Raw genomic sequence first — 11629 nt, 5'->3', positions numbered from 1 at the left:
ACATGATCAGGGGGCAGCAGGGCAGGCCTTATGAGGAGAGGCTATGGGACCTGAACCTGTTCAGCCTCCACAAGAGAAGGCTGAGGGAGGATCTAGTGGCCTGTTACAAACTAGTCAGAGGGGACCAGCAGGCATTGGGGAAGTCCCTGTTCCGTGGAGCACTACCAGGAGTAACTAGAAATAATGGTCACAAGATGGCAGAGGGTAAATTCAGATTAGACATCAGGAGGCACTAGGATCACGGTCAGGGCGGCTAGGATCTGGAACCAACTTTCAAGCGAAGTGGTGCTGGCTCCTACTCTGGGGGTGTTTAAGAGGAGGCTAGACAATCACCTTGCTGGGGTCGTTTGACCCCAGTACTCTTTCCTGCCATGGAAGGGGGTCGGACTTGATGATCGTCTCAGGCCCCTTCCGACCCTAACTATGAAACTATCTCCACCTTCTCTGTGTCATCTGCTATTTGTTCTCTTTCTCCATTTACTAATAGTACTTAGTCTGCCTCTCATTTCTAATGTACTTGTGGAAACTTTTCATGTTGCTTTTCCTGTATAATTTGCTAATTATAACTCATTTTATGTCTTAGCCATGAATTTTTATCTCTGGATGATTGTGCATTTCCTCTATTACCATTTTGGACAAGTCCATGTTTCCACTCTTTGTATTAATATTTTTGAGTTTTCAGGCCCATAAGGAGCTCCTGGTGTAGCTATATTTGCTTCTTATTAGGCTTTCTGGCTTTCCTTCACAACAGGATAGTTTGCCATTGCATTCTTAATATAGTCACTTTCAGTGACTTGCGGCTCTCATGCACTCATAAAAGCATAGGAACTGCCATGCTGGGTCAGATTACAGGACCATGTAGCCCAGTATCCTGTTTCTCACAGTGAGAGAGGGAAGATGCTAAGAGGAAGGGAATTTTAGCAGGGTATATCCAGAATGATCCTGCCCCCTTAAAACTTATAGCATTCAGAGACCTTAAAAGTCCCAATTTTGAGGTGCATCCTTCATTGTCCTGTTTAAGCCTACTGATGGACTTATCTTCTGTGAATTTGTCCAGTCCCTTTTTGGACCTGGTTAAATTACCAGCCTCAAATTATCATTTCTTTACCCTGCCAGTTATCTTCCCAAGAGGCCTTGCCTATCAGTTACCTCTACTTGTTGAAGTCCAATGTCCATCTTCTGTTGCTCTTTCTTTATAACAGTGAACTCTCTCATTTCACCATTTTCACATTCACCTGTTCAGCCACGTCCTCTCTATTGCTCAGAATTAAGTCTAAAATACAGGCTCCTCTAATATCTTCCACCTTCTGAAACAAAATGTTGTTTCCAACACATTTCAAGAACTTGATTGAAGGGCATTAAAGTCCATTGTTACCACCAACTCCTGTCCTTTGCATGTGTCTAGTAGCTGCTCAGAAAATACCTCATTCACTTCCTCTTCCTGCTTACAGGGGAGTATATAGTAGGCCACTGATACAGCAGGCAATTTCTATACTACTGTCCCTCTTCTTTTTCCCTTTTATCTTTACTCAGACATTCAGCCAGTCTGCCTTTACTTGCTCCGGAGCTTCAGACCAGAGATACAGTGCAACATTGTAGGGCTTGTGAAGCAGGCTGGGGTTTGGGAAAGCTCCAGGGAATTCTTTCATGAGCATTGTCTCAGTGAGCTCCTTTCCTCTTTCCCCTCCCCTTCCCCCAGTGTTTCCGTGAAAGAACTGCAAAGGCTAGGGCCAGAAAAACTGCATTAGGCCCCAGCAAGTCCAAGGCAGGAGATTCCTTACCCTAAAGCAACCAGGGCTGTCACTGTAGTCAGGGACCTGGCTGTGTGGCTGGCAGTGACTGGGCAGTGGGTCATGTCCTCCCTGCCGCAAATTCTCCAGCAAGTTAAATGGTGTGACTAAGGTTGAGGCGAGATTTGCACATAGAGCTGTGGTCTCCCACTGGGGACAATGGGGTGTCCTGCTTCCTCCCTTAGTGGTAGCTGTCTAGGGTGAGGGTCACCCAGCTGGGCAACGAGTGCTGTAGCGGGTCCTGGGTAGACTCTTTCTGGTGATAGAACACTGCAAGCATAAATGCAGGCCCATCATGGAGGGAGCTGGTCTTAGCAAGTGCTGTGGAAGCCTGCAGCCTCTGGTCCTCCCAGCACTCCTGCTGCTACCTGAGAATGGCCAGTGCAGACTGGGCCATTGAGACAAGCAGCTTCCATAAGGAAATTGGCATTTTTCAGGTTAATAAAAGGCTCATTTGTTTGCACAACACAAGATTTTTTCCTCCAATTTGGTTCTTAGGAGATAAGCCCCTTCCAGGGCCACTCTTGAGATGCCCTTATCTCTGCTTCCCAGCGACCTTGTCATATCAACAAGGAGCATTGGGCAAGACTAGAATCAGCCGTTCCCTGTCTTTGCAAAGCATGCGTGTTTCCTTATAACAGATGGAGCCCCACACAGTTCTCATTTTCCTGTTTGAGGGACAGTCTGTGTTGTGGGGGGTGCTTTGTCCAGTACAGAATTGCTTAGTACACATTGTTTTGGGACTCCAGTCCAGTTCAAGGTAGTAGGGCAAGGGATGGGGAATCCCTAAGAGGCAATGGAGTGTTGGGGACATGAGGTGTTGTAGACTGTGTGGTGTGAGGGAGCACTGTGCAGTGCTGGGGAGAAGGGAGTGCTCTAGGGACTGACACAAAGTGCCTTGACTGGCTCTGATCCTCATTTCCTTTTCTCCCCCCAGACATTAATGAGTGTGAAGAGGTGAGTGGCACTGGGCCCCTGTGTGATGGTGGCACCTGTGAGAACACAGAGGGCTCCTATCGCTGCAGCTGCTCGCCTGGCTACGTGGCGCTGGCTGAGCCCCACCGCTGTGTGCCAGAGACTACCCGGAGGCCGGAGGCAGCAAAGCTCTAGGGGAAGAGAGCAGGTGAGGGTGGCCCCTCAGGCACTCTGCTCTGGTACCCAGGATGTATTGAAAGGGAGAAAGGCCCCTGGAACTGCAACAGCTTTGAGGCCCTTTGCTCATCCCCTAAAGCGCACAACTTTCTTGCCACCTCTCACCAGGCAGCCACATCTGCTTGGCCTGCTCACCAACACAGCACCAGCCTGCAGGCCCCCTCTCCCCTTGTCCCTCCCTTGTACTCTGGACCCACAAATGACAAGATGCCATCTCCTGCTGTCCCTCTTCCCTGAATAGGGCCCATCAGCCTCACAGGCCCCACTTTCCTGAACTGCACCCACCTGAGGCACTCCTCCCACACTCCTTGTCACCATGGATGCAGTGACTTAACAAGCACCAAAGGAGCCTGAAAGTGGTGAAGGGCAGCATCTTCCTCTAGTTCCCCAGTTACCAATATACATTGCTGAAATAGTGGCAGCATCCAGCCCTTCCTCCAGAAAAGGGGCTACTAACTCTCAGCACTGTCCAGTCCCAGAAGGCTTGTGGGAAGCTCTCCCATCCACTTTCAGGGCCCTCATTGCAAATGTTTATCTTCTCTGCCCTATTTCCTTCACCTTGCGCTCAGCCTCTCTGAATGGGGCAGCTAGCCCAGAGCCTGGCCCCCAAGGGTCTGAAGTCTGGGGAGGGCCAGCCCCAAGGCTTATAAATTTTGCCTGCCCCTGGAAATGGCTTGGCGCCCAGTGAGTTGCAGAGGCCTGGCTCTACTCTCCCCACGTCCCTCCCAGGCACATAACTTTTCCTCCTGCACTTTGGCTGGTGGCCTTGCATTAGGTTGGGGAGGACAGTTCCAGCTTTTTAGTTTTTGTAAGGTTGTCACTGGCTTTTTCCTAATAAGTCTGCTGGGAATATCTGTCATGTTGTTAAATAAAACATTTATTTTGGACCCAGAGGCTGATACCAGGGTTGGTTGGAACTGTTTCTGCCTGACCTGACTGCACAGCTTGGAGCAGTGGGGTCAGGGAGTAGGATTCTGCGTGTACATCATTGCAGCACACCTTTCACATGTTAGCAGTGCCTAGAGTTATGTTGTTAGCCATGTTAGTCTGAAGTCAAGTAGAAGGCAGGGTAGATTTACATTGTATAGGCTAACCAAAATGTGTGTGTATGTATATATGTAGACAAGGTTCTTTGCGTGAATCTGATATCTTTTATTACACCAATTAGTTAGTCTAATAAAAGATATCAGATTCATGCAAAGAACCTTGTCTGCCTATGTCCTTGGGCCAACACAGCTACAACCTACACCTTTGTATGTAGTGTGTGTGTGTATATATATATATATATATATATATATATATAAAAAACATATACTTTATACCTATCATTAATATATATATTATATACAACTTTAGTTGGTTGAGATGGTGCAAATCCACCCAGCCGTCTGCTAGCACAATGCTTTCCAAGCCTGTCTTTTCAGTTGGAGATGGCCCTTTCAGTATGGGGTAAACAGGCAGCTGCCACCTGGCAGGGACTTCTACAGCTGGCTGTTGCCTCTCTTCCTTCAGCTCCTGAGAAACCCCAATACCTGTACTGAGATTTCTTTCACATACCCAAGAAGAGGGTATATTCCCAGAGACAGCCAGAATAGACCCATGCTTATGTCCACTCTGAATTGGGCCCCACTGCAGCAGCAGCAGCTAACTCCAGGACTGGTTGCACACATGTAGGGATCAGAGAGCTCCAGTCCAAGCACTAGTGACCATTAAGGCTAGAGCTGCTGCTAGAGCCCTCATCTTGGAAAGGATGTCCTTTCACAACACTTCTTTCCGTTCCTAGCAATGAGGAAAAGGACAGGATCGCACATACCCTGCATTTTAAGCAACATCCTGACGCTTGCTCCCAGCTTCCACCAAGGAAGGAGCCCAGGCCCAGCCAAGCAGAAGAGAGGGCCACAGAAAAAAAGTTACCTGAGCAGCACATAAGTTCTTGCTGGCTGAAGCGTCAAGACCCAGCATCACAGAGCAGAGGTACATCCTAGCCAGCCCAGCAATGTGGTGACTCTACAGCACAGGTAGCCCTGCCCTAGTACAGTGATGGGACCTTGCCTGCTCCTACCTCGGCATAGCCCCCCATCACACAAGGCACTATAGGCAGGCATAGACTTTTATTCAGGTTTTATTAAAAGGAAAGTTAAAAAAAAAAAAAGAGGTTAGGTTTGGAAGAGCCCCCAGCAGCTCCATATGAGTTAGTAGATAGTGCAAAGGATAGTTAATAAGAGTCATCCCGGCAGAGACGCTGAATGTGGTTTGGCTTGATATCCACCAAGAGAAAGCAGACTTTCACAGCTGCAGGCTTGCTGGCCATGGTAGGGCCCAGGATGGACACAGCAGTCAGGGAAGACAAATGGAAATGCTAGTCCCCTCTCTTCACCCTTCTATGGCTGCAGATGGCCAAAGCAGCTTCCAGAAGCACTGTCCCAAGGGAGCAGGAGAGATGCAGAAGGATGCAACAGCCAGTATTTTACCACATGAGGCACTGAAGGATTAACAGGGAGCAGCTTTGACACCAGTCCCATTTCATTGCACAGAGAAATCCCTTTGGGATGAGAGCTCCATTTCAAGTAACCAGAAGCCTCTGCAAAGCACTCAGAGCTCTGCAACATGCAATGCCACAACTGTCAGACTCTGCTGGGGTAAGAGCCTTTTGCTCATTGCTGCCCCTGAATAGCTGTAACTTAGCCCTGAGGGAGCCCAGTACCAGCCACTTGGAGGCTAAAGAACCTGAAAGCAGGTGGCAGAAAATATTTGCTATGCAAAAAGAATTTGGCCCATCTTGTCTTCTGTGTACCCACCCCCTCCCACCAGCTCCTCAGCTAGTGATCTGCACAGGAATCTTCCAACAAAAGAGCATGTCTTCTTGATCATCCAGCAATACCCACTTCACAATCAGCTTGATCTGAAAGAGACAGAGGAAGTGAGAATGCACAGAGAGAGGCTGGTCTTTTGGCATGTGGACAGCTGCAGTTCCTTAGTGTAACAGGGGAGGAAACCACTTGCGGGAACTTCGTAACAGGAGGGGCTACAGTACTCACACTGCCCCCCAGAGCTGCTTATGTGCAAAGCTGGTAGGGACTGGGCTTTGTACTTGGAAGGGAGACCTCCAAGGGATAACTTAGCGGCACTCTACTCTTTAGTCCTGAGCTCAGCATGCCAGTACAGGGCACTCAACTTGAAGCCTCATTAAACTTCTCTCAAGAGGCATGAGCTGATTCAACACTGTACCTCTCACTAGGAAAAACAGGCTCTGGAAGAAGGTTACCTAGCACTGCCCAGAGGGATCTGCTGATGCTAGGGCATTTGCACACTCCCTTCTTCATGGCTGGCAGCTACAGCTGTCCCACTGCACCCTGCCTGACAGGGAGTGGAAGTAGGTCACAAGGACAATCAGGCATGGAGCAGAAGTGACTATAGACAGGTGACCTCAGCAGCATATTCTGGACTCCCTCCCACTGGCAACACGTAGAGGGTGTATGTGCATCTGTGTGTGGTAGCCTCGAGACTGGCCACCAGCGGATCTGTGGGCGGTGGGCGGTTGCCACTTGCCACTCCCCTCCTCACCACCGACACTCCCATGGTCCCCACTCAGCCTTCCTTCACCAACAACATCATCGCTGCCACCACATTCCCACCCACAGGCAGTTGCTATGCCGCCCAGCCTCAGGAGGCACGAGGTGTTCATGCCACTGCCAATGCTCCGTTCTCCCCAGAGGGTGAAAAGGTCTCATTACTAAAAAGGCACATGGTGGAGTCAAGCCCTGGCTAGAATGAGTAGCTCTGTGAATCACTCACGCTGGGGTACTCGCTCTTTATAGGCAACTTGTTCAGATAGCTGTAGGAATGGCCCGTCTCAATGGGGCACTGGATTCCAGACTTGCATCCATCAGGCTCAGGGATGGGAAAGGGGATGTCCACGTGCAGCATCTCCCCATATACCTTGGCTTTGCTGCCCTTGCTTTCAATCTCTGAGGAATACAAAGAGAGTGGGATGTATAAGTGCAGAGGATGTTTCTCCCCACTCCTGAATTCCTCATGGGGGTGCAGTGGAGAAGGAGCAGAAGACTAACAGCTGTCAGCTGCTCCCACCCTCCTGCCCTGGGGTTACTCAGTGTCCACCCTTCCCTGAATCTCTCCAATTACTGCAGGCAAATCCCACGGACTGTACTTTCTGCCCCCATCTCCACCCACCTCCCTAGTCACTGCAAAGACATCCCAACTCCAACAGAAGCTCAAGCCTTAGAGCAGCTGGGACCCTGCGGCCTGCTCTTACTGCTGGAGAAGGTGACGTTGATGCTGTAGGAGCCCCCTTTGTGGAGCTGGCATGGCTGTGTTGGGCAGGGAGTCACGTTTACTTCTTGGATGTTTCCATCTTTGGATCCTGGAGGAAAGAACAAGGACACAGTGTCATTCTGAAGCCTTGTTCTATATGACTAGAGAAGCAAAGAACGGAAAGCAAATCCTAACGTACAAGTTAGCACACATCCGTGGCCATTAGACCCGACTGCTATGGGTATGGGCCAAGCAACTTCTTTGGAGCTGCTTTCAAAGGGCAGCAACTGTTGCATTCAAATTGTTACATATGACAGAAACAAATGTAGCAAAACCACTCCAGCTTTACTGGAGACCATCAGCAACATTTCTGGCGTCCTGCAGGGCAGATGATCCTTCATGTGCAATGGAGCCACTTTATTCAAGGCCTTAGCATTCAGAGTCTTCTGTGAATCCTGTTAGAATAGGCACTGCCTTGTGCAGGTTTTTGCTAAGATTGCATATTTGCTGGCCACCGCATAAAGAGGCAAGATGGGTGGTCTAATGCTACAGACCCCATTCACTCCCAAGGGGCATCCAGCTGCCAAACAGGACACCTAATGGCAGCAAAGCAAAGGCAACTATGATTCTGGCAGAAAGAGTCATTTAGACATTTAGGCTCCAAGGCAAAAAGCAACCTTTTACAGCCACTACAAACTGTTGCCACGTTGTGGGGGCAGCAGCGACAAAGAGGAAGGCAGAGATAGGGATCACTTGGGTCTGGAGAACTTTCCTAGGGTGGAAGCCACCTGAAGTGCTTGCCAGGGCAAGGTCTGTTCAGACTGCAGTAGCCAGTTTGGGGTTTACAGTGTACTTTAAATAGTTCTTTCCAAACTGCCACAGAGAAGAGCCAAGCCCTGCTCTAGAATCTCAATAAGTGCAAAGAGAATCCCAGTAAGCAGGGAATCCCTCAGAACAGCCCACAGGCTGTGTAACAGGTGGAACTCCAGAGGACATCACATCTACTCTACCCTTTAACTACATGGAGGAGGGGGCTGTGCCATCCATGAGGACAGTATGGACAAGGGGGACGGAGATTAATTCTAGTGCTTAGGACTGAAAGTGACTTTATCAAGAGCCCTCCAAGTCAGCTCCTTGGGGCAGCTCAGCACACTGGAATCCTGCTGCAGCACCATCTCCCCCAGTACAAACATACCCACTCATACCCTCTCTGCCCAGGGTGCCAAATTTGTTAGTTATGCCTCTGTTCAGCACAGAGATTCAGGGAGGGGAAAGCAGAGTCTGAAGTGCCCAAAAGGAAGACTGTTTGGATGAAGCGGAGGCAAGAAAAGAACTAGTGGACCAGGGCATGGAGTAGCACGTGGGCAGTGGAAAAAGAAAAAGGCACAGCTGAGATCACTAGGATCTGGCAGTGCCTCCCTTCTCCCATGGAGGTCAGGGTCTTTGCTTGGTCACAGACCTAAGAGGCTTCCTCTTATCTTACTGGTGGTCAGGGCACTCAGCCAGGACACAGAAGCCTCAGGTTCAAGTTCCTGCTCTGCCACTGCAGAGCTATGCTCTCACTACCAATTTATTGGCTAGACTAGGAATTAGGGGGAAAGGGAACTTTTGTTCACAATGCAAGACCAAAATTGAAAGATCTCAGTTTTACCCCAGAGCTACTTAAGCATTTCTACTGAGGGCTCCCAACTCCTAGTCTTACCCTTTCACTACATTCTCTTTCCCTTCCACTTTAGCACAGTGAGTAGGGTACAGAGTTGCTAGGTATGGAAAGGTTTGCTGGGATATTTACCTAAGCAATTACCTCCCAGGTGGAGAAGGCTGGAAGAGGAAGTATTTACTGGGTAAACAATGCTGAAAAGTAATACAGAGCACAGCACGCTATTACTGTTGTGTTGGAAAGGCTGGGAGAATGTGCTAATGGAGAAGGGAGAGTAGATATTGCTTTGGAGTTTCTAGGATTCATTCCAAGAGTAAGACAGAGAACTAGCTGTTCCTCCTTTCACCAGTGCAGAATTGTATGCTATGCAATTCATAACATTAACCAAAGGTTTGTTACATCTTATACATGTAAAGCAAGAGCACATCCTACCGGGACAGGTTTGACAATATTCAGCCTAAATATACCCTTGGTGAATTTTATTCCATTATTTCTACAGCACAGTCCTAATTGCTCAGTTGCATGCCTATCAAACCCATCTTGCAGGCACTGGATAGAGTCACAGCACAGGATTTTGTACCTCAGATGTACAATAGCTCAAGGGACCAAGCTTACTTGTACGCACGCAGCTGCTGGTGAATGGGCTGCACCTGTGGGGTTTTTATGCTCCCACCCTTAGGGCAGAGACAGCTGCAGGACTGCATCCATAAGGAATCCCAATCCCACCAGGACCTGGAGTCAATTGCTGTATCTGGCTCCAATCTAAGGGTATGTCAGAGGCATGGTCAAAATGTAGGAGGTACCAGACAGGTCAGTTGAGCCCCACTGCAGATGGCCACAAAGCTCAGCATTCATTTATCCAGGGTCTCAGGTGGATCTGCAGCCCTTCCCAGCTACCCTGTGAGCAGGGCTGGAGGTGCCCAGTTCAAAGATAGCATGGGTATGGCTACTCTAGCTGCTATGCCTTTGACTGCAGCACAGACACCCTAGGGCAGGGGTGGACAAAATGCGGCCCGAGAGCCAGATGCAGCCTGCCAGGCCAGTCTATCCAGCCCACAGGGCCCCTAAAAAAAACCCAGAAAATTAATATTTATCTGCCCCTGGCTGCCTATCATGCAGCCTTCCATGGCTTGCCAAAACTCAGTAAGCTGCCCTCTGCCCAAAATAATTGCCCACCCCTGCCCTAGGGATTAAGGCCAAGCTTTGAAGAAGGAAGACTGACAGAAAGAACAACATTAAAATCAGCTAACTGGGGTTTAATTTCAGGAGCTTTGTTACTAAACATGTATTTGTTCAAGAGACAAACATGGATTCTGAAGAGGCCTTGAAAAATATCTAATTAACCCAAGCACACCCTGAGAAGAAGAGATTGTAAAATCTGATTGCTTTCTAACTCCTTATCTTGCTTACAGAGCAGAGGTACAGACTAGCAACAAATGAGACTGGAAGAAGGTTAAGTCCCCATCACCTCATCCAGGTTTCTTTTGTCTTTATTTCATAAGCAGTGAGTCAGATGTGACCTCCCTTCAGAAGGCAGGGACTGATCCCAGATCCATACAAAACTCAAGAGATAATATTGAAACTTGCTGGCTGATAAGCCTATTTGTCCTATTTGTCCTTGTCCACTAAGATCCTCTTCTCTCCTCCCAGTCTCCCCTGACCTCAGAGTAGCTAGTCACAGGTGTTCAGATTTCCATCTCGGATCCTGTGGGGTCCGATTCTGAGAGCAAGTTCAATGCCTGAAGAGACCTTTTGAAAATCCCAAGAGATGCTGAAAGCACCTTTCAAAACCTGCCGGCTGCCTCCGAGGGGATACTTCTGCCCTGCCTGGCATCCTTGCAAGTGACCTCTGCTAAGGTCACGCAAGTTGCCGGCCAAGCTGGGACCTGCCTCGCTCCAAGGGCTGCTCCTCTGCCATGCAGCCGTGCCCCGGTCAGCGGAAGCCTGGGAAAGGCCGCAGGTCTCGAGGAGGGCCCGGCCTTCACCAGCCCCGCGGGGCTTTCCCTCCCCGTACCCCTTGCTCCAGCGCCCGGGTCACGAGTCCCCGTACCCCCTGCTCCAGCGCCCGGGGCCTCCCGCAGCTGCTCCAGCGCCTGCCTCCGGGCCAGGGGCCCAGTGCCCGCCCGGCCACTTCGGTGACTAGATCCATCCCCCCCCGGGCCCGCGGCCGGGCACTCACCGCAGTCCAGGAAGTGCAGCGGCTCGGCCCGGGCGCCGGCAGCGAGCACCACGAGCAGGGCGAGGGCTTGGGTGAGGGCCGGCATGGCTCGGCTCGGCTCGGCTCCGCAGGGGCACTGGGACGGCGGCGGGGCCCGGCCTGAGTCAGTGCCCGGTCACATGCGCGGCCGCCGGCTCCGCCCCGTGGGAGCACTGCCCCTCGCCCCGCCCGCCCGGGGCTCCCAGAGCCGCTGTGGAAGGGGCAGCGGGGGCCAGTCCTTCACACCACCTGCCTGGTAAGGCCGGAGGGCAGCGTTTCTAAGCAGGCAGCGCCCAGGGAGCACTCGGCTTGGTGGCGCGTTGTTGTCCACCTGGTCGGTGAATCCTAGACAGGCAGGTCGGAAGGACGTGAGTCTACTCCAGGCCCCTGCTCCAGGCAGGCTCAACCCCAATTACAGCATCCCAGCCAGGGCTTTGTCTAGCTGGGTCTTAAAAATCCCTAGGGATGGAGATTTCCCCCCTTGCTGGGTAACTTGTGCCAGTGCTTTAATGTCCCCCCAGTGAGAGAGTTTTTCCTAATTTCTAACCTAAACTCCCC

At 50.5% G+C, this 11629-nt stretch overlaps 2 protein-coding genes across 10 annotated transcripts in view; one reads left to right on the top strand and one right to left on the bottom strand.

Annotated features, from left to right (window-relative positions):
* The window catches only part of LTBP2 (latent transforming growth factor beta binding protein 2), a 59713-nt gene extending 55881 nt beyond the window's left edge, over nt 1-3832 (top strand). For all 9 annotated transcript variants that reach the window (XM_019551750.1, XM_019551758.1, XM_019551751.1 and 6 more), the window contains one exon: nt 2728-3832. In XM_019551750.1, the coding sequence (XP_019407295.1) occupies nt 2728-2900 (173 nt within the window). In that variant the 3' untranslated portion in view covers nt 2901-3832. The remainder of the gene's footprint in view (nt 1-2727) is intronic.
* A 1214-nt stretch (nt 3833-5046) lies between these two features.
* NPC2 (NPC intracellular cholesterol transporter 2) lies at nt 5047-11214 on the bottom strand. Its single transcript, XM_019552181.1, has 4 exons — nt 11054-11214; nt 7216-7323; nt 6738-6910; nt 5047-5844 (listed from the first exon to the last, which is right to left on the bottom strand). The coding sequence occupies exons 1-4, from the start codon at nt 11136-11138 to the stop codon at nt 5758-5760; spliced, it is 453 nt and encodes a 150-aa protein (XP_019407726.1). The 5' UTR covers nt 11139-11214; the 3' UTR covers nt 5047-5757.
* Nucleotides 11215-11629: the final 415 nt, after the last annotated feature.

Source organism: Crocodylus porosus, unplaced genomic scaffold, assembly GCF_001723895.1.
Source record: "Crocodylus porosus isolate Cpor-Errol unplaced genomic scaffold, CroPor_comp1, whole genome shotgun sequence".
NCBI lineage: Eukaryota > Metazoa > Chordata > Crocodylia > Crocodylidae > Crocodylus > Crocodylus porosus.
The sequence above is the reverse complement of the archived record's forward strand: the minus strand, read 5'-3'. Positions and strand labels throughout refer to the sequence as shown.

What these genes read in the sequence shown, in the direction of transcription:
- NPC2 (XM_019552181.1), bottom strand. Translation starts at nt 11,138, where the DNA reads ATGCCGGCCCTCACCCAAGCCCTCGCCCTGCTCGTGGTGCTCGCTGCC. An exon ending in GCTGCACTTCCTGGACTGCG is followed by an intron (nt 7,324 to 11,053) that starts GTGAGTGCCCGG and finishes TCTTTCCTCCAG; the next exon opens with GATCCAAAGATGGAAACATC. An exon ending in CAACGTCACCTTCTCCAGCA is followed by an intron (nt 6,911 to 7,215) that starts GTAAGAGCAGGC and finishes TGTATTCCTCAG; the next exon opens with AGATTGAAAGCAAGGGCAGC.